We start from the raw sequence: 27,061 nt of genomic DNA, 5'->3' as shown, positions 1-27,061 counted from the left end.
AGAGAAAGAGAGAGAGAGAAAGAGAGAGAAAGAGAGAGAGAGAGAGAGAGAGAGAGAGAGAGAGAGAGATTTTCTTTTACTTTCACTCCTGGTTATAATGGTAAACAGGACAAATAGCGGTGGTGAATCTCCCTAACGGGGACACAGACAGCAATAAACACCTTCAATAAAGATGCCAGAATCAGCCAATACATCTCACATTTTTAACCAGTCCTGCCCGCCCACTGTACATTTACTGCGGGTGGCATGAGCAATCTGCATCACATACATGTATGTCGCCAGCTGATGGGCATGCAGCACCCAGCTCCCGCGACCGATGTGTCTGCTTTGAGCGGCTGGGGCATTACCTGATCGCTGAGCAATCACACGATCACGATGTAAACACATCGGTTATGATTGGGTTTCATTCATAACAGCTGTGCTTAGTATTGTGATGCTGTGATTGGCCTACCGCTGTCACATGGTACCTGGGCCAATCACAACACCCTGTACCATGTGATAGCTGTGGCAAAATCACAGCACACAATAGTAATCACAGCTGTTATGAATGTAACCCACTCGTGACAGTTCAAAACATTGCTTTACAGTGATCATCACTGCAATCTCAGAAATCAAACTGTAAAAAAAAAAAAAAATCCCTGTTTAAGGCTGGCCATACATTATACAATTTTCTTGTACAACTTTCCTTTAGATTTACCAAAACCATATAATACGAGGTCAAACCTAAACACTCTCAATTTGTTTGCAATCAGACAGACAGGCCCTTATATTACATAGCTGAAGGTAAATCTAAAGAAAATTGAATAAGAAAATTGTATGGTGTATGGCCAGCTTAAGCCCCACCTGTAGTAGGACAGTGTCACTATGGTGACACTGAACTATTATGATGAAAGTATTTTTTAAAAATTTTTTAAAAAATTGAATAAAACCACGTTTAAAAAAGTTTAAAAAATTGAATAAAAAATTATTTATTTTTATTTATTTCTTTTTTTAACATACTGTCACCAGTCAGTATTCCTGATCATGGCCACACCAGTCATATGATGACGCTGTACTGCACTGGTAACAAAAAAAATCATTTTATTTCTTTGCTTTCCAAAAACTTTGGACAAAAAAATACAACTTCAAAAAACTCGCCATGCCCCTTACTAAATACCTCAGACTGTCTACTTTCCAACAAGGGGTCATTTCTGGGATATTTGTACTGTCCTCGTGTTTTAGGCTCATTTCACATAAGTGTGATGTGGGGAATCACACCTGACTCGCAAGGCAGTTCACACTGCCTTATGCAAACTGCTGGGCGTGTCAACACAATGTTAATGACACCCTCGTTTCAGTTCGCATATCGCACAGGACAGGATAGGGGGGGGGACCAGTCCTCCTGTAGGCGGCCTGGGCACACAGCGGGGCCCCGAACAGCAGGAGGAATCGGTGTGGTCTGGCGAAGGGACAATTGCAGAAAGATGCCCTGTGCAGGTCTCTCTGCAGCAGCTGAAAGTCGGTTTCAGTTTTCAGCTGCTGAAATCGTTCCTGTAATTGCCTGTTTTCCCTACTTCTGATCTCCCCGGTGTGCCCCCCCTGTCACAAAACATCTTGGCTTAAATATATCATGAAATGTGATTTGATATATGATTAATAAATAAATATATATATATATATATATATTTTTTTTTTTTTTTAATATATGATTAAATATATGATGAAATGTGATTTGTTTTGTGATCATTTTTTTCTGTTAAAAACGTATGGTTTATAACAGAAAGTAGAAAATATCTTTTTTTTTTTATTTTATTAATTTTTAGTCTTTTTATGTTTATATAACAAAAAAAAATAGAAAACGCAGCGGTGATCAAACACCACCAAAAAAAGCTCCATTTGTGTGGGAAAAAAAAAATGATATAAATTTAATTTGTTTACACTGTTGCATGACGAGTTAAAGTAGCGCAGTGCTGAATAGCAAAGAATGGCCTGGTCATGAAGGGGGGTAAATCTTCCGGAGGGCAAGTGGTTAATGAGATCAAATTGCAGCCATCAACATTTCAAGGGGCCACAAACGACCCTATTAAAAAAAATAAAAAGGGGGTTCCGATCCCTCTGCACTCTATCCAATACAAAAAATAAAAGTTACTTTTAAATGTGCATTTTAACTGCTTCCGAACTGCCCACCGCACATATACTGCGGCAGGGCGGCCCGGCTGTGCGAAACAACCTACCTGTAGGTTGTTTCCTCTTGGGGGGTCCCGGGGGGCGCGCGCAAATCAGGTCTTGCCGATCATTCGCTGGAGAGGCAGAACAGCAGTCTGCCTATGTAAGCAAGGCAGAGCGCCGTTCTGTCAGAGAGGAAGAGAGAAATCTTGTGTTCCTGATAATCAGGAACAGGATTGCACTCTTCCTCCAGTTAAGCCACCCCCCCCACACACACACACACACACACACACACACACACACACACACACACACAGTTAGAAATTACCCCCTAGGGACACACTTAACCCTTTGATAGCCCCTGCTGTTAACCCCCTTCCCTGCCAGTGTCATTTATACAGTGACAGTGCTTTTTTTTTTAGCACCGATCACTGTATTGGTGTCACTTAGTGTCGGATTTGTCCGCTGCAATGTCGCAGTCCCGCTAAAAATCGATGATCACCACCATTAGTAGTAAAAATAAAAATAAAAATGCCATAAAAACATCCCAAAGTTTGTAGACATGATAACTTCTGCACAAACCAATCAATATACGCTTATTGTTTGTTTGTTTTTTTTGCTTTTTACCAAAAATATGTAGCGGAATACATATTGGCCTAAATTGATGAAGAAATTAAATTTTTAAATTTTTTTTATTGGATATGTTTTATAGCAGAAAGTAAAAAATATATATATATATATTTCAAAATTGCTGCACTTTCTTTTTTTATAGTGCAAAAAATAAAAACCGCAGAGGTGATCAAATACCACCAAAAGAAAGCTCTATTTGTGGGGAAAAAAAGGACATCAATTTATTTGGGTATAGCGTCGCACGACCGCGCAATTGTCAGTTAAAATAATGCAGCGCCGTATCGCAAAAATGACCTGGTCATGAAGGGGGGTAAAACCTTCTGAGACAGAAGTGGTTAATATAGGTGCAAAAAAAAAAAAAGTGTTAAATCTGTAATTTCAAAAATTGGATCTCAGTGTGTGAATAGTGTGCAGTGAATGGGCCCCTCTATACACAATGTCATATCAATACAAAAGAATCCTGACATGGGGGCGGGGCTGATTGGCTCTACTAGAGGTCAGCCAGATATCATGAGCCAATCAGAATAGCAGGCAGTGCACGGCTCCGCCCATGGAACAGAAGCCTGGCAGTGATTGGACTAAAGTGATCCCGTTGGAATTCGCTGAGTCACCTTCGGCGGCTCCTCCGCTTGAGCGGAACTGCCGAGTCATTGAATGATAGCCGGCGGGCGTCTGGACCGCGGGGACACCGTCTGCGGGGAGGGAGCATGCGCACTGACAGGGGACACTGAGACTGCCCGACAAAAGGCTTAGAGAATAGAGAGCGCTGAGAGCGACGGCAAGAAGAGATCTACACTGAGAGGAGGAGACAACACTGACCCCCATCCTGGGAGAGGTGAGGAGACCCTGTCATTGGGGGACACAACACACGTGACTGATAGAAACATTCTATAACTGCATATTGTTACATTGTATGTGATCTGTGTGTGTTACATTGTATGTGATCTCTGTGTGATGTTACATTGTATGTGATCTCTCTGTGTGATGTTACATTGTATGTGATCTCTCTGTGTGTTGTTACATTGTATGTGATCTCTCTGTGTGTTGTTACATTGTATGTGATCTCTCTGTGTGTTGTTACATTGTATGTGATCTCTCTGTGTGTTGTTACATTGTATGTGATCTGTGTGTGATGTTACATTGTATGTGATCTGTGTGTGATGTTACATTGTATGTGATCTCTGTGTGTTGTTACATTGTGTGTGATCTCTGTGTGTTGTTACATTGTATGTGATCTCTGTGTGTTGTTACATTGTATGTGATCTCTGTGTGATGTTACATTGTATGTGATCTCTCTGTGTTGTTACATTGTATGTGATCTCTGCGTGTTACATTGTATGTGAATGATGTTGATGACTGCCAGGGGCGGACTGACAACTCATGGGGCCCCCGGACAATAGATTATGGGGCCACACAGTATATATACACACACACACACAATACACACACATTGAATAGGTACTGGAGAGGTGGGGCAGCTATAATCTTGGGATTTTTAAAAAAAAAAACACAGATTTTTACATACTGTCCCTGGTTTTATTGAGGCTGGCAACCCTGATGGGGCCCCTTAGTGGCATGGGGCCCTTGGGCAGTGCCCGAATGGTCAGTCCGCCCCTGATGACTGCACACATGTCCATAGCATGTCCCCGACACACATCCCATGCAGAGCACAGTGCACCCCACCTACTGGACACATGTGGTAGTGCGCTCGGTGATGACATGGGAATATTTGATGGTTTATTATTGGATCTCTGTGTTCTCATCGTTGTACATTTATGGGACACAATACTGTTCCATTGTATGTTCCTTCATCTGATGTGTCGGAGGGAGGGATACACGGGAGAGATTTCTTGTGTCTCCTTTCACACCACACATTGTAATTACATGCTCATGCGTGTTCACATGCATTGTGTTAAATGACATTTTCTGTGTGTTTGGCGTGTGAAGTGACAGCTCCCCGGAAGCTCCAAAATACAGACAACAATTTCTTTTTTCTATATTTATTTGCAGTTGTGTTGCTTGACAATGAAATGTGTTCATGTGTATTATAATGCAGACAGGCTGCACACATTGCATAATGAACAAGGCACATGGAAAACCATTGTTTGGGTTGCAGAGCCGTGCAGCGGGGGGCAGCGTGATGTGCGTTTTATCGCATAACACCACTCTTTTTTTTTTTAACAAACTTTATTAGAAGTGTACAATGTGACACTTTATCCATATCACTGCATAGAAGTGCGATGGGCTGTGCTGCTCTGCAGTGACATGCGGGAATGAGTGGAGCGCTGCAATATTATCCAGTTGCTGACTGCCCTATGACCGCTGTAATGCTACAGGACAGACGCTCTATGCAGAATCACTTATATACAGTATCTCACAAAAGTGTGTACACCCCTCACATTTTTGTAAATATTTTATATCTTTTCATGTGACAACACTGAAGAAATGACACTTTGCTACAATGTAAAGTAGTGAGTGTACAGCTTGTATAACAGTGTAAATTTGCTGTCCCCTCAAAATAACTCAACACACAGCCATTAATGTCTAAACCACTGGCAACAAAAGTGAGTACACCCCTAAGTGAAAATGTCCAAATTGGGCACAATTAGCCATTTTCCCTCCCCAGTGTCATGTGACTCGTTAGTGTTACAAGGTCTCAGGTGTGAATGGGGAGCAGGTGTGTTAAATTTGGTGTTATCGCTCTCACTCTCTCATACTGGTCACTGGAAGTTCAACATGGTACCTCATGTCAAAGGATCTGAAAAAAAGAATTGTTGCTCTACATAAAGATGGTCTAGGCTATAAGAAGATTGCCAAGACCCTGAAACTGAGCTGCAGCACGGTGGCCAAGACCATACAGCGGTTTAACAGGACAGGTTCCACTCAGAACAGGCCTCGCCATGGTCAACCAAAGAAGTTGAGTGCACGTGCTCAGCGTCATATCCAGAGGTTGTCTTTGGGAAATAGACGTATGAGTGCTGCCAGCATTGCTGCAGAGGTTGAAGGGGTGGGGGGTCAGCCTGTCAGTGCTCAGACCATACACCGCACACTGCATCAAATTGGTCTGCATGGCTGTCATTCCAGAAGGAAGCCTCTTCTAAAGATGATGCACAAGAAAGCCCACAAACAGTTTGCTGAAGACAAGCAGACTAAGGACATGGATTACTGGAACCATGTCCTGTGGTCTGATGAGACCAAGATAAACTTATTTGGTTCAGATGGTGTCAAGCGTGTGTGGCGGCAACCAGGTGAGGAGTACAAAGACAAATGTGTCTTGCCTACAGTCAAGCATGGTGGGAGTGTCATGGTCTGGGGCTGCATGAGTTCTGCCGGCACTGGGGAGCTACAGTTCATTGAGGGGACCATAAATGCCAACATGTACTGTGACATACTGAAGCAGAACATGATCCCCTCCCTTCAGAGACTGGGCCGCAGGGCAGTATTCCAACATGATAACGACCCCAAACACACCTCCAAGACGACCACTGCCTTGATAAAGAAGCTGAGGGTAAAGGTGATGGACTGGCCAAGCATGTCTCCAGACCTAAACCCTATTGAGCATCTGTGGGGCATCCTCAAACGGAAGTTGGAGGAGCACAAAGTCTCTAACATCCACCAGCTCTGTGATGTCATCATGGAGGAGTGGAAGAGGACTCCGGTGGCAACCTGTGAAGCTCTGGTGAACTCCATACCCAAGAGGGTTAAGGCAGTGCTGGAAAATAATGGTGACCACACAAAATATTGACACTTTGGGCCCAATTTGGACATTTTCACTTAGGGGTGTACTCACTTTTGTTGCCAGTGGTTTAGACATTAATGGCTGTGTGTTGAGTTATTTTGAGGGGACAGCAAATTTACACTGTTATATAAGCTGTACACTCACTACTTTACATTGTAGAAAGTGTCATTTCTTCAGTGTTGTCACATGAAAAGATAGAAGAAAATATTTACAGAAATGTGAGGGGTGTACTCACTTTTGTGAGATAGTGTATGTAATCACAGTCATTTTTATGGCTCGTTTACACTTGTGGTTTGAGGGCAAAAAAAAAAACCACGGGGTTGAGTCACATTTTTATTGCCCCGGGGTGTACACATGCCGCGGCTGTAAAGCAAAGCATCACCGTCAAGGTTTGTGTACACTCCTATCTTGCATCTTAAAGGGGAGCAGCTAGGCGGCAGTAAAAACGTGGCTCATCGTTCTTAGTGCCCTCCTCCCCAAATACAAGAATTAAATCATCTATTGCATAAGGTTTTCTGTATCACCCACCAAATGCAACCCATTCAACTAAATGGGACCTCACTGCAACCAGACACAGGAGTGAGGTGGGGGTGTGAAATTTTTAAAGGTTAAAACCGTGGTGTGGAGGTGACATAACATCTCCTCACTGCCTGTCAATCACTCTCTGAACCATGGATCACTCTTCAGAGGGCTTAACATAAGTGTAAAAAAAGCCCTTTGGGTAATTTGGGAAAAAGTTTAGATAAGTTGCCACAAAAATAAAACTGTGGGACGTCTCCCTCCATTGTAACCAGGCGTCCGCCTCTGTCTGCTGGTAACAAATACAACCTACACATCGTTCTCACTGAGTGTTTAGGATACAACGGCCTGAACTGGTTGGACATATAATAAAAGGTTATAGTGAACTAGTCAGAAAATGCAGTTGTAGGGATGACAGCGTACGGTCAATTGTAGGGATGACAGCCTACGGTCAATTGTAGGGATGACAGCGTACGGTCAATTGTAGGGATGACAGCGTACGGTCAATTGTAGGGATGACAGCCTACGGTCAATTGTAGGGATGACAGCCTACGGTCAATTGTAGGGATGACAGCCTACGGTCAATTGTAGGGATGACAGCGTACGGTCAATTGTAGGGATGACAGCGTACGGTCAATTGTAGGGATGACAGCCTACGGTCAATTGTAGGGATGACAGCCTACGGTCAATTGTAGGGATGACAGCCTACGGTCAATTGTAGGGATGACAGCCTACGGTCAATTGTAGGGATGACAGCCTACGGTCAATTGTAGGGATGACAGCGTACGGTCAATTGTAGGGATGACAGCGTACGGTCAATTGTAGGGATGACAGCCTACGGTCAATTGTAGGGATGACAGCCTACGGTCAATTGTAGGGATGACAGCGTACGGTCAATTGTAGGGATGACTGCCTACGGTCAATTGTAGGGATGACTGCCTACGGTCAATTGTAGGGATGACAGCGTACGGTCAATTGTAGGGATGACAGCGTACGGTCAATGGTAGGGATGACAGCGTACGGTCAATGGTAGGGATGACAGCGTACGGTCAATGGTAGGGATGACAGCGTACGGTCAATGGTAGGGATGACAGCCTACGGTCAATGGTAGGGATGACTGCCTACGGTCAATTGTAGGGATGACAGCGTACGGTCAATTGTAGGGATGACTGCCTACGGTCAATTGTAGGGATGACTGCCTACGGTCAATTGTAGGGATGACAGCGTACGGTCAATTGTAGGGATGACAGCGTACGGTCAATTGTAGGGATGACAGCGTACGGTCAATTGTAGGGATGACAGCGTACGGTCAATTGTAGGGATGACAGCGTACGGTCAATTGTAGGGATGACAGCGTACGGTCTACGGTCAATTGTAGGGATGACAGCGTACGGTCAATTGTAGGGATGACAGCCTACGGTCAATTGTAGGGATGACAGCCTACGGTCAATTGTAGGGATGACAGCCTACGGTCAATTGTAGGGATGACAGCCTACGGTCAATTGTAGGGATGACAGCCTACGGTCAATTGTAGGGATGACAGCCTACGGTCAATTGTAGGGATGACAGCCTACGGTCAATTGTAGGGATGACTGCCTACGGTCAATTGTAGGGATGACTGCCTACGGTCAATTGTAGGGATGACTGCCTACGGTCAATTGTAGGGATGACTGCCTACGGTCAATTGTAGGGATGACTGCCTACGGTCAATTGTAGGGATGACTGCCTACGGTCAATTGTAGGGATGACTGCCTACGGTCAATTGTAGGGATGACTGCCTACGGTCAATTGTAGGGATGACTGCCTACGGTCAATTGTAGGGATGACTGCCTACGGTCAATTGTAGGGATGACTGCCTACGGTCAATTGTAGGGATGACTGCCTACGGTCAATTGTAGGGATGACTGCCTACGGTCAATTGTAGGGATGACTGCCTACGGTCAATTGTAGGGATGACAGCCTACGGTCAATTGTAGGGATGACGGCCTACGGTCAATTGTAGGGATGACAGTGCACGTGTTACCCCTTTCACTGCCAGGGCTGTTTTTGCATTTGCTTTCTTTTTGCACATGTTATAAAATATCATTTTAGGCCCGAAGAAGATTTTTTCTGAAAGCAGAGACCCTGGAGAATATAACGTCAGTTCCAACTTCTTTTTATGTCACACAATATTAGTGGTTCATTTTAGGGCACATGCAGTAAACACAATATGAGACTGAACTTTTTGGTAAAATATAAAAGACGAGATGTCACCCATGACCCCTCCCTCCTGCCAAGTGCCCCCAGAGCTAGCAGCTTGCTCTCGGGGCACCCAGGCAGGCTCCTGAGCCGCTGCTGTGCGTGTCCTTCCACACACACAGACATGGCTCGTCTCACTCCCGCTCTCTCCCGCTCTCTCCCTCTCCTCACTGGCTGTGATTGACAGCAGTGGGAGCCAATGAGGAGGGAAACTCCCCAGAGAGCCGAGGCTCTCCTGCACTGCACTAGAGGAAGATTGCGCTCAGGTAAATATTAGGGGGGTGCTGCACAGAAGGTAAAAAACCTTGAGCCTTTAGTACCACTTTAGGGCTCCATTCACGCTTTGCGATTTCCTTTTCAACTTTGGATGCATGTGACTTGGATGCAACTTTTGCTTTGACTTTTGTACAACTGTTTGCATTGATAAAATTAACATGCAACTTTTGAGAGTTTACATTGCAGTCTATGGCACTCAGGTTGCATCAAAGCAGTGCAGAAACCTTTTTAAAAGTTGCTACGACTTAAAGTCACTTAGATTTGAACGGCTTCCATTGAAATACATGGGCTGCACTTTGTGTCCAAAGTGGCATGACAAGTCAAACAAGTGTGAATGGAGCCTAAGGGTCCTTTCACACTGGGGCGGTTTGCAGGCGCTATTGCGCTAATAATAGTGCCTGCAAACCGACCCGAAAGTGCCGCTGCTTTCATTCCAGTGTGAAAGCCCCGAGGGCTTTCACACTGGAGCGATGCGCTGGCAGAACGGTAAAAAAAGTCCTGCTAGCAGCATCTTCGGAGCGGTGAAGGAGCGGAGTGTAAACCGCGCCTTCACCGCTCCTGCCCATTGAAACAATTTTGCAAATATGTAATTTTTCTTCACTGATGGGCTGCCTTGATTATCAGTGTAAATGTCCAATGTAACTGGAAAGCCGGTTTGTCCTTTTCTCAGACACTGAAAAGCGCTGAGGAAAGGAAATTCCAATAACTGGCATTTGTTTACATTTGATCACCTGTGATTGGACACAGCTGATCACATGGCAAAGAGCCTACCTCATCGGCTCTTTACCATGAACGATGATGCGCTGTGTTCGAGGGCCACAGCTCACCCCCGATCACCGCGCTGGGTGCCCCCTCCCCTAGGTGCGCGCATGTGAAGGTCGTCATATGACATGCAGTCAGGATGGTAAGGCCACCTCCCGGCCATCATTCTGCTGTAGGCCCCGGCAGGAAGGTGTTTAAAATCCTTCCATGCTCTCCCTACTTTGTAAAGTTTAGTTGGGGACTGGGGAGTGATGTTTAACATATATATACCCTGTCTGTACTGTGCTGGCAGTTCTTCATTATCAGCTGTAAACTAGATTTGAACACTGTCTGTCCTAACGAAGGGTTAGAAGTCTCCCTCCTGCATTCTGTGTTAATGAGGGACAGCTCAGTCTGTGTGGGGACAAAGACACTGTAAAGGCCCATACACACGATCTGACTTTTTGACAACAAACATGCAAATTACCTGTTTTAAGGCAACATCCGACCGTGTGTACGCTCCATCGGACAAACTTTTTCGGTTTTCATCGGACAAATGTTGGCTGTGCGAACAGACAAACTTGGCGGCAGCAAAAGTCCTACGTCGGCAAGTCCAATCGTGTGTATACTAAACCATCGGCCTTTAGTACAAAGTGCAAACACGCATGCTCAGAACCAATGCAAAAGATCAGACAACAATACAGAAGTTGACCAAAGGGTGGCGCCGGAGAATTGAACTTCCTCTTTTGAAGTGTCGTCAGCACGTTGAAACGTCACTACGTTCGTGTTTGTTGCATTAAAAAGTCCTGCCGTGTGTATGCATACCAAGTTTACGGCCAACGCCCTTTGGACAGAAATCCACGGAAAAGTTTGTTTAAAGTCCGATCGCTTGTACGAGGCTTTAGACTGTCCAGAGGTTCTTTGATTCAGCCATGACACTTTCTGTTCACTTCTGGACTGACTGGTTCCTGAATTCTGTTTGTATGTAATCAATCTATCTTACAGAATGTGCTAATGGTGTCTTTTTTTTTTTTTTTCCCCTGCAGGTGCAGTACTGTGCGTTGAGAGAATGGTGGCGCTGCAGAGCTACTGCGATCACAATGGCAGTGTGTCCCAGGCTTGGTTGGACAGCGGCCTCTCGCCATGCTTTTATTTCACCCTGGTCCCGTCTGTGTTGCTCAGCTTCTCTATCCTCCTGGGAACATTGCAGTCAGCCTGCTATGCCCAGCACAGCCGGACGATGGAGCCCAAGTACATCCCCAAGTCTCACCTGTACCGCCTGCAGTTGGCACTGTCAGTGGTGCTGATCCTACAGGCTCTGGGAGGTCTGATCTGGCAGGCTGCGGGTGGCAATGCGCTATACGGGTACATGATTGTGTACGGCTGTCTCTATGCAGGCGCCTGGGCATTCAGCATTTGGCTCCTTCACTTGGAGCGGACGAGGGCCCTGGAGCGAGAGAGGAGCAGGGGCCACGGGGTCGTTCTCCTGCTGTTCTGGGCCCTGGCATTCGCTGCTGAGAACTTGGCGTTCATATCTTGGCAAAGCCCTCACTGGTGGTGGAACTCCATGAACACTGCTGACGAGAAAGTAAGTTTTCATTTGTTTTCTACTAGGAAACTGGGGGAGTAAATAACACTAAAGTAAGCCTAATTTTTTAAAACATATCAAAGGGAAATGCCTATGAAAATGAGGGGCATCTGTAGATCAAAGCAAACTGTGCAGCTCTGATTGAAGTTGGATAATGCCCTTTGCTATAGGTGTAGGCCATTTACATTCCTTATGAAGCCATAGTTCACAACATTCTCAAAACATTTTTAGGGACACTTTTTTTTTGTCTGTAGGCGGAGTATTTTTAATCAGGGGTGGGGGGCGTTCATTTGTAGGCGTGGTTAAGTAGGAGCGTAAAAATGTGTCGCACAAACCATGCCGCTGTGAAAAATGGCCTTGGTTTAATATATGCTAAATATTGGGTGGGGCTTAAAGGGGGTGTGGTTAAATAGAGTCTGAGATGAAAGAGGGATGGAGGGAGAAAGAAAGAAAGTAAAAGAGGGAGGGAAGGAAAGAAAGGGAGAGAAGAGGAAAGAAGAATGGAGGGAGAGATAAAAGAAGGAAAAAGGGACAGAGGGAGGGAGAAGGAAAGAAAGAGGGATGGGGAAAGGGAGGGAGAGAAGGAATGAAAGAGAAAGAAAGAGGGATGAAGGGAGGGAAAGAGAAGGATGGAAAGAAAGAGGGATGGAGGGAGAGAGAGCGAGAAGGAAATAAAGAGGGAGAGAGAATGAGGAAAATAAAGAGGGAGAGAGAATGAGGAAAATAAAGAGGGAGAGAGAAGGAGGGAAATAAAGAGGGAGAGAGAAGCAGGGAAATAAAGAGGGAGAGAGAAGCAGGGAAATAAAGAGGGAGAGAGAAGCAGGGAAATAAAGAGGGAGAGAGAAGCAGGGAAATAAAGAGGGAGAGAGATGGAGGGAAATAAAGAGGGAGAGAGAAGCAGGGAAATAAAGAGGGAGAGAGATGGAGGGAAATAAAGAGGGAGAGAGATGGAGGGAAATAAAGAGGGAGAGAGATGGAGGGAAATAAAGAGGGAGAGAGATGGAGGGAAATAAAGAGGGAGAGAGAAGGAAGGAAAGAAAGAGGGATGGGTGGAGGGAGAGAGAGAAGGAATGAATAAGGGATGGAAAGAGAGTGAAGGAAAGACGAAGAAAGAAAGAGGGATGAAGGGAGGGAAGGGAAGAAAGAGAAAGGGGGGAGGAAGGAAAGAAAGAAAGAGGGATGGAGGGAGAGAGAAGGAAGGAGAAAGAGAGAGAAGGAGAACGATATCTGGGTTTGCGCTAAATAATGCACTTTGTTCTTTGCAGACAGAACGAGACTCTAGTACAGTTCAGCCATAATAAATGTTGTTCTTCCTCACCTCAATCTGTAAGGCGGCCTGCTTCTTTCCCAGGCAGCTCCATGCCATGGGCAGTAAGTGGCACACCCTTTGACTGGAAGGCGGTGCAGCCCGCCCCCTCCTACCTCCTCAGCCAGTAGATGACTGAAGTTTTCTTTGACATCCCTCCCTCTCCCTCCATCACCCAGTCCCAACTACCAGACCACCCAGCTATGGTGGGCGGCCCGGGATGACACATTTCAGAAAAAGGCCCGGTCCTTTAAAGAGAAACTGTGGTCTGCTTACATAATTTGTAATAAAAACATCTTTGCCATTCTGAAGCTTCCCTCCAACCTCTTTGCATATATATATATATATATATATATATATATATATATATATATATATATATATATATATATATATATATATATATATATATATATAATATATTATTTTATATATACTGTGATTCTGTACTTGCCAAATATGCTGGAGAAATCTCCCTCCACTGAGTCTGGCTGCATCCACTGTGGGCAGCGGAAGCTGCTGCCTGTTCACTTCCTGGATTTACACAGACGCACAACTCCAGCTCTGCAGCTCTCATTGGCCCTCTTATGACTCATCCCCCCTCCCTTCCTGGCAAACTCTCACGATAGTGAGTGAGAGAGAGCTGTGCATGATGTCATAAATCTAGGCTAAGCAGACAGGAAGTGGGCTGTATAAGGTATTTACTGGCAGATAAAAAATTTTTTACTATTCAAAGTTAAAACAATAAGGGCAGAAGATTTAATAGATGGAAAGATGAAAAAATGACTGAAGTTCCACTTAGGTGGTAAATATCTCTTCAATTAGAAAAATGACAGCTACAGTGTGATTGGTTGCCTCAAGCAACATGCTCCTTCCAGTTATTTTTAAGTTTGATGGCATGATGGTCAAGAAGGCACAAGCAACTGTGGCATGCCTTGAATGTAACTGTTTGTGTCTTAACCACTTGACAACTGGGCACTTAAACCCCCTTCCTAACCAGACCAATTTTCAGCTTTCGGTGCTCTCACACTTTGAATGACAATTACTCAGTCATGCAATACTGTACCTATATGAAATTTATTTCCTTTTTTTCACACAAATAGAGCTTTCTTTTGGTTGTATTTAATCACTGCTGGGTTTTTTATTTTTTGCGCTATAAATCAAAAAAGACTGAAAATTCGATTAAAAAAAAAAAAATTCTTTGTTTCTGTTAAAATTTATGGCAGAGTATTGGCAGAGTATTGGCAGAGTATTGGCAGAGCATAGCACAGTGTTGCAGAGCATAGCACAGTGTTGCAGAGTATTGCAGATTATTGCCATTATTTATATTGAGCAGCGCTGTGGGCACTAAACATCCAGCCCACAGCGTTGCCATCTCTCCCCCTCTCCCCCGCACTGTACCGAGTGGTACAGAGAGGGGAGGGAGGAACCGGCGTCATGACGTGACGCCAGTTTGTTTACATGTGATCGCTCCGTCATTTGACGGAACGATCACGTGGTAAATGGCCACGATCAGCGGCTATTTACCGTGATCCGTGATGCGCCGGGTCCGGTCACGGATGTTCCCGAGTGCGCACCCCAGGGAGCGCACGGGAGCAACATTGTGGAATGACGTCCATGGACGTCCACCCAGAACTAGCCGACCGCGCTGTTGCCGTCTTTCGGCAATGGTCCGGTCGGCAAGTGGTTAAATAAACTGTTATATTGATGGTTTTTGATCGACTTTAAAATGAAAGTCTGTGTTGTTTATCCTATAATTGACAGTTACAAGAAGTGTAATTTTGAAATGAATCTTTAATTAGATTCAAGAGATCTCATGTCTTTAACTGCCATCCAGGCCTCATTCCAAAGCCCCCCCATGTGTATTCCTTGCTTGATGTGGTGTAGATGCACTTTCTCACTGACCTTTGACCTTTGTCCACGTAGGTGCAGTTTGCTCTGTGGACTCTGCGCTACATCTGCACGCTGTTCCTCTTCACCCTGGGAATTCTCGCCCCCGGCCGGCCACGAAAACCGTACATCATCCTTATCAATGAAGATGAGAGAGACGTTGAGAACACACAGGTGAGAGGTGTCCTCAATCTTAAAGGGAATGCATACACTTATTATTTTCTTATTTTACTTTTTTTTTTTTTTTGTTCAGTACCAAAAAAAAAAAAAAATATATAGTGAGGATGGTAAGTATTCAGACCCCCTTTAAATTTTCACTCTTTGTTATATTGCAGCCATTTGCTAAAATCATTTTAAGTTCATTTTTTTTCCTCATTAATGTACACACAGCACCCCATATTGACAGAAAAACACAGAATTGTTGACATTTTTGCAGATTTATTAAAAAAGAAAAACTGAAATATCACAAGGGAAAAAAAAATTTACTTAAATTATTTTAGCAAATGGCTGCAATATAACAAAGAGTGAAAAATTTAAGGGGGTCTGAATACTTTCCGTCCCCACTGTGTATATGTATGTATGTATGTATGTATGTGTGTGTGTCTATATAGATCTAGATAGAGATATATATATATATATATACACACACACAGTGCTTTTTGTCATGTTTAAAACCAAAACCGTGAATGTATTTTATTGGGACTTTTGTTTTTTGTTTTAATATATTTTTTCATATAAAAGTACAAGATTTGTTGATGCAGGAGTAGCCTGCCAGCAAAGGCAATAAAGTAATAAACATAATATGACATAGTAAGCAGGATAGAACTGTGTGGTTTGGAGCCTATAAACATTACGAGATAACTAATAATACAGTATCTGGTCCAACAAGAGTAACTAACTGGAGGTTCTGCCAAAGTGGTGATCAAAGGAGTGGAAGCAGGTGAACATTCACCCCGGAAATGGGTAGAGATATTACTATAATTATGAGGAAATATCAGACATTTCACATCAAATAATGTACTACTTAATCACATAGATTAGGTGGAATGCCTAGGGGGGGGGATATGAGGGGTTAAGCATTGGAGATGTCCTGGATCCTAAGTTTGCCCAGTGTATTAGCAAGGTCTGCACGCAGGTACCAGTCCGTATAGCGGAAGGAAGTCATGTGAAAAGAGATTTCTTCTGGAGAGAAAGAGTGTTCCATGAAGCAACACCATCTTGCAATAAAGTGTTTTAGTGATGTAGAACGTTGGGTGAAAGTGAAATAGGGTTAAGAGTGCTTGTTTTAGGCAATTTGAGGCGGGATTATGGGAATTTTATGTGATAGACCAACACAAAGTGGTACATAATTGTGAAGTGAAAGGAAAATGATAAATGATTTTCAACCATTGCACGTGCATTTGTATTCAGCCCCCTTTACTCTGATACCCCTAACTAAAATCTAGTGGAACCAATTACTTCAGAAGTCACCTAATTAGTAAATAGAGTCCACCTATGTGTAAATTTTTTTTTTTATTTTTTTTTGTTTCAGTATTTTTATTAAAGAATCTGCATGTTACAAATAATGAGACATGGAACCAATCATCATTACACTTTTGGAATACAGTGCTATCATTGACGTACAGTGAAAAGGCAAAAGTGAAAACCAATCAGAAGAAAAAACCCAAAACAAGATATTGCATATAATAGACATTTAGAACACATAAAACTGTAGAAAGTCTTAGAACCGTAATGGGAACATATGGACCTCCTAGGGGAAACATAGTGGAGTCCTGCTATAAGTATCTTTGTGATACCGGGTATATCGCCACGTCCCCCACGTACCCCTGTCGGGAACTAACTGTACGTGGGTGAGGGAGTCGTCTGTCTAATTTTGAGTTTCTAACATGCCGGTTTCTCGGTTATGAATTGCTCTTTACAGGAAATGTTATGGTTTATGAACAAGTCCCAGTATTATTGCAGGTTCTTGGTGTAATTGTAATCAACTAGACTCTATCTGTGAGGTTAGTAGGTGGCTATGGGGAAAGAGGGAGCGATGGAGAGAGGAGGGGAGGAAGAGTTACCGTGGATAGATGTCCAGTTTATTTAACTTGTGTGTAATTTAATCTCAGCATAAATACAGCTGTTCTGTGAAACAATCAAAGGTTTGTTGGAGAACCTTAGTGAACAAACAGCACCTTGAAGGCCAAGGAACACACCAGACGGGTAAGGGATAAAGTTGGGGAGAAGTTCAAAGCTGGGTTAGGTTATAAAAAAATATCCCAAGCTTTGAACATCTCACGGAGTACTGTTCAATCCATCATCTGAAAATGGAAAGAGTATGGCACATCTGCAAACCTACCAAGACATGGCCGTCCACCTAAACTGACAGGCCGGGCAAGGAGAGCATTCATCAAAGAAGCAGCCAAGAGGTCCATGGTAACTCTGGAGGAGCTGCAGAGATCCACAGCTCAGGTGGGAGTCGTGCTCTCCACAAATCTGCCCTTTATGGAAGAGTGGCAAGAAGAAAGTCATTGTTGAAAAAGCAAAACATTAGGTGTGACGGAATACTAATGCCGCGTACACACAAGCGGACTTTTCGACCGGACTGGTCCGGCGGTCAATTCCACCATGTGTGGGCTTCATCGGACCTGCAGTGGACTTTTTCGGTCGAAAATCTGATGGACTTTAGATTTGGAACATGTTTCAAATCTTTACGTCGGAACTCCACCGGACCCAGTTCCTATCAAAAAGTCAGATCGTCTGTATGCTAGTCCGACGGACGAAAACCGACACTAGGGCAGCTATTGGCTACTGGCTTTAAACTTCCTTATTTTAGTCCGGTCGTATGTCATCATGTACGAATCTGTAGGACTTTGGTGTGAGGCAAGTCCGTTAGTTGGGAAAGTCCGTTAGAAGTCCGCCGAAAGTCCGTCGGACCAGTCCGGTCAAAGTCCGCTCATGTGTACGTTGCATAACACTGCACATCACCCTGAACACACCATCCTCACCGTGAAACATGGTGGTGGCAGCATCATGTTGTGGGGATGCTTTTCTTTAGCAGGGACAGGGAAGCTGGTCAGAGTTTATGGGAAGATGGATGTAGCCAAGTACAGGGGAATCTTAGAAGAAAACCTGTTAGAGTCTGCAAAAGACTTGAGACTGGGGCGAAGGTTCACCTTCTAGCAGGACAACGACCCTAAACATACAGCCAGAGCTACAATGGAATGGTTTAGATCAGTGGTCTCCATACTGCGGCCCTGGGGCCAGATGTGGCCCTTTGCTTGCCCCTATCCGGCCCTTGGAGCACTAGTCTTTCAACAACTGACAGTAATGATGGGGCACCATTCCTCCCTTTGACACCAGTGGTGGAGCACTATTCCTCCCACATATACCAATGATGGGGTGCTATTCTGTCCACTGATACCAACAATAGGGCACTTTTACTTCCACTGACGCTGGGGCATTTTCTACACCCACTAGCCACAGTCCGGCCCCCCTGAACTCTGAATGATAGTAAACTGGCCCTTTTATTTAGAAAGTTTGGAGACACCTGTTTTAGGTCAAAGCATATTCATGTGTTAGAATGGCCCGGTCAAAGTTCAGACCTAAATCCAATTGATAATCTGTGGCAAGACTTGAAAATTGCTGTTTAGAGACGCTCTCCATCCAATCTGGCAGAGCTTGAGCTATTTTGCAAAGAAGATTGGGCAAAAATGTCCCTCTCTAGATGTGCAAAGCTGGTAGAGACATCCCCAAAAAGACTTGCAGCTGTAATTGCAGTGAAAGGCGGTTCTACAAAGTATTGACTCAGGGGGGCGCCATACAAATGCACATCACACTTCTCACAGATTTATTTGTAAAAAAATTTGAAAACCATTTATCATTTTCCTTCCACTTCGCAATTATGTGCCACTTTGTGTCGGTCTATCACATAAAATCCCAATAAAATACATTTACGTTTTTGGTTGTAACAGGACAAAATGTGGAAAATTTCAAGGGGTATGAATACTTTTTCAAGGCGCTGTGTGTGTATATATGTGTGTGCGTGGTGTGTGTGTATATGTATGTGTGTGTGTGTGTGTGTGTGTGTGTGTATATATATATATATATATATATATATATATATATATATATATATATATATATATATATATATATTAGTATACCAGTCCCAGCATGCATCACTGATTGGCTTTCAGGAAGGATTGCAGTTTCCCGGAGATGTGTTTGTACTTTTCAGCCTCAGTTTGCTGAGTAAGGTCGGCTATTGTACCGTCTCTGTAGCACCAGACTGACCTGTCTATACTGAGAGCTCGGGGCCTATAGGACATGGTAATGTTTAATCTGTAATTGCTTAATTGGCACATGTGCGTCAGACAGATTCAATAAACTGACAGCAGGTAATTAGAGGTCACATTTCAGACATTGGATTTGATTGGGCACTCGGGGTTCTTGCACCCTGAGATGTATACGTCCCAAATTGTTCTGCAGCACATGTGCTTATAGGTGATGATCGCTTTGTTTGCTACAATCATTCCACCTGTTCTGTATACCATACACATCCAAATTTAAGGCACCCTACCGCTGATGGCTTACATAGTAATGTTTTCTTGGCAGGAATGTTGAGTTGAAAGGAAAGTTACTTGCGTTTGTATATAAAGTGGCTCATGTGTACAGATGTAAGTCTCCAAACTCAAATAATCTGAGTTCAGGACTTTCCAGCTCTACACATACTCCAGCGAGTTCACGCTGTAGGGAGGAATGCGCCTGCCTCTCTGTGTAGGAACTTCCTGTAATAAAGACCGCTCACTGTTGCTCTCTCTCCTTGTATAGGGTGACTGGTCTTGTCTCCGCCCCCTCCTGTAGGTGCTATGTTCTAGGTCAGAGAATCAAGCTATTAGGGCTGCTTCATACCACATTTTTGCATTCCAGATGCGTTTCTGCATGCACTGGTCTGATGCATTTTTGATGTGTTTTTAATGCATTCCAGTTTCCTGGGTCTTGGTTGTTAGGAGCCGTCACCTGCCAGTGTCCTAACAACCAGTGAATCCTCCCTGCTGTCAGCACAAGGGATGAGGAAATAAGTGTAGCCTCTTTAATCAATTGCTGGAAGTAAAAATATTTAGAGGCTTGTACCATCATCCAGGAGTCTAGAGATTAAGGGATCGGGAGCCTGGTCCCCAACCAGGCATCCACGAGGACATGGGGGCAATTGGACTATTGCGGTACAGTGAGGCAATAAAATTCAATTGTATAACAAATATATAAAAATAATGCAAAAGTTTTATTGATGCAGAAAAAATGATCAGTTACAAATTAAAACATAGTAGCAGTTTATATATATTAATAATTAAATAATTAACCCCAGATGGGGGGATCACAGTGGGGCAATTGATCACGGATAACATCTCAACTAGTTTTGCGGACTACAGTGAAACTAGTTGAGATGTTATCCGTGATCAATTGTCCCACTGTGATTTCTCCCCCCCATCTGGGGTTAATTATTTTGGTGACATATATGAACTGCTACCATGATTGAATTTGTAACCGATCAATTTTTCTGTATCAATAAAACGTTTGCATTATTTTTATATTTGTTATACAATTGAATTTTATTGCCTCACTGTACCATGATAGTCCAATTGCCCCCATGTCCTCGTGGAACCCTGGTTGGGGGCCAGGCTCCCGATCCCTTAGTCACAGCACAAGGGATGAGTCCTCATAGCTTTTCTTTGTTCCCCTGGACAAATCGAGCAGTTAAAACGTAGCTCCACCCAAAAGTGTAACTTCCGCTTATCTGATTGGCCCCTTTTGGTGGGGAGGGGGGAGCAGATACCTGTGTTTTTTTTTTTTTTTTTTTACAGGTACCCTGTCCCCACTTTCAGGAGACCGGGCCGCGGCGAATTACGGCGGCAGCTCGGTCACCCTCCTTCTCCCTCCTCCCTTCCCTTCTGCCAGGCCAGTGAGAGAGCGCTTCACGCATGCGCAGTAGGGACTCAGCCGTTAAGCCGAAAGACTACACTGCCGGGGTTCCCTTACCTGCAATGGCGGCAGCAGCAACCTACCAGCCGATGGAAACATCAGCTGGGGTGTAAACATTGCTGGACTCCAGGACAGGTAAGTGTCCTAATGTTAAAAGTCAGCTGATTTAATTTTTAAAGGGGCAGGAGTAACTCCGCTTTAACCATGCGGTGCGCAAGCCCTACTGCATGGGAAAATAAAAATGTTTGCCCGGGGTTCTTCCTTACAGTAGTATTAAACCCAAAACAAAAAAATTATTATATTGTACCTAACAATCCTTAGAGGTGGTGCCTGCATTGGTTTTCTTTTTTTAGGATTCTTTCCCATATTTTCACCTGGTGATCTAGCAAGTAACACACCTCCTGTCTTCAGGTGCCTCTACTCTGACAGAGACACTTTTGGACGGCATTATTGTAAGTCTGGGGAGAGGGTAGTGTCAGGTGCATTAGGAGATGTAGATGGCCTCGGCTAACAAATTAAAGCTGAACTCCAGCTAACACTTCTTAAACAGTTACAGCAACAGTGTTTGCCTTTTGCGTGTAAAGGTTTTACATAAATGAATAAAAGCTGATCATTGTAAGGACCCTTGTCAGTGGTAAATAGTTTGTCTCAATCCTCTAATTGACACTTTTTTGCTGGACAGCTTGGCCTGTTAAAGGATGTTAAACACTTACGGACCGCCCGCCGCAGTTTTACATTGGTTATTTGAAGAGGAATATCGTTGTTATGGCAGTAGCTATCTTTTATTGGCGGCGGGAGAGGTAACCCCACCCCCCCCCCCGCTGCACTCCGGTGCCCTCCGCCGATTACCGGAGCCGTCGGTATCGATCGGGTCCTTCTCCTGGCTAGACACGGAGACGAGCGAGGGGAGGATGACCCCCACCCGTCTCCATATCATTGGAGGCCGGAAGCGACATCAAAACGTCACTTCCGCCCATAGCTCTTAAAGGGACATTTTTTATTTATTTTTTTTCATTTTTTTCAAATGACAAATTTATTTTTTTATTTTTTATTTTTTTATTGCATTTTAGTGTAAATATGAGATCTGAGGTCTTTTTGACCCCATTTAGGAGGTCCCCCAAAATTCTTATTTAATAAACAAACTAGAGCTGGGTGATTTTCTCCCCAAAAAAATCTGCGATTTTTTTATTTTTTTTTAACTCGATTCACCATTTGAATCGAGGGTTTTTTTTTTTTTTTTTTTATTTATTTTAAAAAACTCGTTTCATGATTTGAATCGAGAGTTTTTTTTGCTTTTTATTTTTTTTTTATGGATACCGCACCGGTCCTGAGGAACTTTTTTGTAGGCGGGACCGCGGCCTTGACCTAGTCCGCAGCGTCCGGCCTCGCGGACTAGGCCGAAGCAGCGGCCTCGCCTAAATACTCCTGCCCGCAGTTCCTCGGGACCGGCGCGGTGTCAGCACCGGTCCTGGTGAAAAAAAAAAAACGATTTTGCTGAAAATTTGAATTGATTTGACCTCTCAACTCAATTCAAGATTCAAATCGATTTCTTTCCCCAGCCCTAAATCGAACATCCCAAGTGTTTACAAACAGTTCAAATGGTAGACGCGTTTCACACACTAACAGGTGCGCTTCTTCAGTAATGAAGACGTGCACCTGTTAGTGTGTGTGAAACGCGTCTACCATTTGAACTGTTTGTAACACTTGGGATGTTCGTTTTATTAAATAAGAATTTTGATGGATCTTGGAGTGCAGCCATTTCTTCAGTGTTGATCGTAGGCGGAGCCGAGGCGGGCCCCTGTGATATCATTAGGCTTCCTGTCTCACCTGGAGCAGCGAGTTCTTTTGGATATTTAAGAGGTCCTGTCATGCTTTTTTTCTATTAGGGATGTTTACATTCCTTGCAATAGGAATAAAAGTGACACTTTTTTTTTTTTTTTTTAAAGACCAGTGTAAAAATATAAGCTAAAATAAATTAGAAGAAAAAATATATATATATTTTTTTTTTTTAAATGCGCCCTGTCCCGCCGAGCTCGCGTGCAGAAGCGACCGCATACGCGAGTAGCGCCCGCGTATGAAAACAGTGTTCAAACCACACATGTGAGGTATCGCCGCGATCGGTAGAGCGAGAGCAACAATTCTAGCCCTAGACCACCTCTGTAACTCAAAACATGCAACCTGTCACCTATGGAGATTTTTAAGGGTAAAAGTTTGTCGCCATTCCACGAGTGGGCACAATTTTGAAGCGTGACATGTTGGGTATCAATATACTCGGCGTAACATTATCCTTCACAATATAAAAAAATTGGGCTAACTTTACTGTTGTCTTACAATTTTTTTGAATTAAAAAATATATTTTTTCCAATACAAAGTGTGCTTGTGAGACCGCTGCGCAAATACGGTATGACAGAAATTATTGCAACGACCGCCATTTTATTCTCTAGGGTGTTAGAAAAAAAATATATAATGTTTGGGGGTCCTAAGTAATTTTCTAGCAAAAAAAAAATCAAACTGGTTTTAACTTGTAAACAACAAATCTCAGAAAGAGGCTCGGTCCTTAAGTGGTTAAAAATAACAGACTTACTGGCCAGATCACCAGGTGAAAATAGAGGGGGGAGGGGAACATAAAAAGAAAACAAATGCAGCCACCACATCTAAGTACAGTGGAACCTCAGATTGCGAGTAACGCGGTTAACGAGCGTTTCGCAATACAAGCACTGTATTTTTAAAATTCGTAACTCGGTTTGTGGGTGTTGTCTCGCAAAATGAGCACGATTCAGGCCAAAGTGTGTGCAGTACCACGTTTGGCCTGAGGTGGGGGGGTGCCGGCGCTGAGCGGCGCCGATCACAGCCGATCGGTGCAGTTTGGAAATGCACGGAAAGGCCCGAGGACAGCTCGGCTGACCTCGGCAAACCTCAGGAATGGAGTCTTTCCGAGGTTTGCCAAGGTTTTCCGAGGTCAGCCGAGGTGTCCTCGGGCTTTTCCGGCTGTTTCTGTGGCTCTCCGGCGCCCCCCCCCCCACCTCTGGCCACATGCGGTATTGCATGCCATTGAAGTCAATGCGGAATAAATTATTTTTGTTTCCATTGACTTCAATGGGGAAACTCGCTTTGATATGCGAGTACTTTGGATTACGAGCATTCTCCTGGAACGGATTATGCTCGTAATCCAAGGTTCCACTGTATGGATAAACTGCAATATCATTTTTGTTTTTGGATTAGTCCTTCAGAGTCTCTGTCACTGATTTTTTGATATTAAAGTCTTGTTTGTTATTTTTTTAAAGCAAAGAATAAATTTTTTTATACTTGCCTCCTCTGTGCAGTAGATTTATACAGAGCAGCCCAGATCTTCCTCTTCTCAGGTCCCTCGGCGGCGCTCTTGGCCCCTCCCTCCTGCCGAGTGCCCCCACAGGAAGCATTTTTCCATGGGGGCACCTGAGCCGAGTCACAGCTCCGTGTGTCCATTCAGACCCAGAGCTGCAGCCCTCCCCCTCTCTTTCCTCACTGACTTTGATTGACAGCAGCGGGCGCAAATGGCGCCCGCTGCTGTCTAAGCCAATGAGAAGGGAGAGTCCCGGACAGCCAATGCTGTCATGCAACATAACTGGATCAAGAGGGGGCGGCTTGGGTAAGTATTAGAGGGGGGGGGGGGGGGGCTGAGGGGAGCTGCTGTGCTGCACACAGAAGGCTTTTTATCTTGATGCATAGAATGCATTAGGATAAAACAAACTTCTGCCTTTAGAACAGTGTTACTTTTGGCAGCAAATTTCAGTTTAGTTTTAGTCTTATTCTTAGGACTAAAATGGCATTTTTAGTTTTAGTCCCATTTTAGTCTTCTGCAATTGTTTTAGTTTTAGTCGTATTTATTCAACTAAATCTCCAGTACATTTTAGTCGTCTAAAATCTAATGGGTGTAATTCAATTGTAATGCATTAGTTAACAATTCTCTACAATACAAACTCATTATATACGGCTGGAGTGAAAAATCTAATATGTTATTTATTATTACACTGAGGTATGAACATGCACTACAGACCAATGTTAATTTTGAAATCAAATTTCAATTTACTTTTAGTCTTAGTCTTTTGACTAAAAGGGCATTTTAGTTTTAGTCGTATTTTAGTCATTTCAGTTGTTTTAGTTTTAGTCCTATTTTAGTCGGCTAAAATAATATTCATTTAGTCGACTAAAATGTTTTAGTCGTTTTCGTCGAGAAAATTAACACTGCTTTAGAACCACTTTAAACTGTGCATGGTGCAATCCAAACAAAGCAGGCGTAGGGAAGATGGCGGGGTTTTCTTTTCAGCAGAGCGGCTAAGAATACACATTTTATTTTCATGTTCTCCATGCTGGATTTGCCATCACCTGCCATAGATAGACTGCTCATGGTTTTATTCCCCTTTTTCTATCCTCTTAGCCTCTTTTGAGGAATGAGAACCAGTCAACATGGCAGGGTTTCTGGAAGAAGGTGCGCCTCCTCGTTCCGTATTTGTGGCCGCGGAAAAATGTACTACTGCAGCTTCTGGTGGTCCTCTGCATGGGGCTGATGGGTCTGGAGCGAGCCATCAATGTCTTCGTCCCCATCTATTACAAGAAAATAGGTGAGACTGGGCTGCAAGCCGTACTTACTCTTGTTTCCTAGAAAAGTGAAAAAGTATTTTTGGTTTTGTTCAGTTTTTTGTAAAATCGGATTTTATCAGCAGATTTATACATTTTACATGACAAAAATAAAATCTACCTGTACAGATTACAGTGTTTTGGTCAGTTTTATTGAATTGTGTTTAAAGTTGTATTAAACCGAAAAGCAAACATTTCTTATATTGCAGCTTACTGATTCTTAGATGCGATGGCTGCATAATCCAGCCAGCACGTCTGTTGTTTTTCACAAGCTCAAGCTCTCCAGCAGAATGTATCAGTTTGCATAGATGGGACAAACCACAACAGTAAAATCAGTCTGTATATGCAGTAAAGCATGCTTGTTATACTCACTGTGGAACCTAAGGGGTTAATCCTCTGCACTGTGTAAAAAAAAAAAAAAAAAAAAAAAAAAAAAAAAAAAAAAGGCTGTTTGATCCTGTCCTCTCTGATCCTCTCCTTCTTCCACTGTCCCCAAATTTATCTCTGGATAAGACACACTAAGGACCAGTTCACACCATAGAAATGCAGTCCGGATGCATTCCAGATGCTTTTCTGCATGTGCGTTTTTTAAGCACTGCTGTGCAGTGTTCCTCCTCCTCCCTTCTTCCTTCTTTCTTCTTTCTCCTTCCTCCTTCCTTCTTCCTTCTTCCTTCTTCTTCCTTCTTCTTCCTTCTTCTTCCTTCTTTCTTCTTCTTCCTTCTTTCTTCCTTCTTCTTCCTTCTTTCTTTCTTCTTCTTCCTTCTTCCTTCTTCTTCCTTCTTCCTTCTTCCTTCTTCCTTCTTCTTTCTTCTTCTTCTTTCTTCTTCTTCCTTCTTCTTTCTTCTTCTTCCTTCTTTCTTCTTCTTCTTTCTTCTTTCTTCTTCTTCCTTCTTTCTTCTTCTTCCTTCTTTCTTTCCATGCATTTTTGATGCAGAAGAAAAACGCACAGGACTGCATGTGGTGTGAAGTCAGTCTGCACATGCTCAGTTTGGTGTGTATTTCTAGAGAGTTTTTTTTTTTTCTTTTTTCTTGGGAGAGTGCATGTAATCAGCACAGGTCAATCAGCACTGTCCAGACAGAGGGTCAGGGGTCCTCCAGCCTTCTGGGTTTAGTAACACTTTAATTTTGTTAAATGAAGAAAAGAACAACTTGAAACCATAACTCCTCAGATGGAAGGCAGATGAGGAACAAAACCCTCATGACCAGGAGCATTTTATAGCCTTGTGACTGGGAACATTGTGGACTTTAAAGTGTATTTCACTGAACCCAAAAGGTTTCAAAAATTTTCAGTGTAGTAGAAGGAACTTGTGGTGGCTGCAGGTACCTATGTTTATCTTCCAATCACTCCCAGTGTCCCTGGATCCTTGTCCAGACAGAGGGTCAGGGGTCCTCCAGCCTCATAGGACAG

General features: G+C 43.5%; 1 protein-coding gene across 1 annotated transcript in view; it reads left to right on the top strand.

Annotated features, from left to right (window-relative positions):
• Positions 1-3,346: 3,346 nt before the first annotated feature.
• ABCB6 (ATP binding cassette subfamily B member 6 (LAN blood group)) overlaps positions 3,347-27,061 on the top strand; it is a 67,941-nt gene continuing 44,226 nt past the window's right edge. The window contains exons 1-4 of the mRNA XM_073634310.1: positions 3,347-3,610; positions 11,335-11,876; positions 15,109-15,246; positions 25,454-25,637. Coding sequence (XP_073490411.1) covers positions 11,358-11,876; positions 15,109-15,246; positions 25,454-25,637 — 841 coding nt within the window. The 5' untranslated portion in view covers positions 3,347-3,610; positions 11,335-11,357. The remainder of the gene's footprint in view (positions 3,611-11,334; positions 11,877-15,108; positions 15,247-25,453; positions 25,638-27,061) is intronic.

The sequence above is a fragment of the Aquarana catesbeiana genome, linkage group LG06 (assembly GCF_042186555.1).
Source record: "Aquarana catesbeiana isolate 2022-GZ linkage group LG06, ASM4218655v1, whole genome shotgun sequence".
Lineage (NCBI taxonomy): Eukaryota > Metazoa > Chordata > Amphibia > Anura > Ranidae > Aquarana > Aquarana catesbeiana.
Note: the sequence above shows the minus strand (reverse complement) of the source record. Positions and strands in the feature narration are given on the sequence as shown.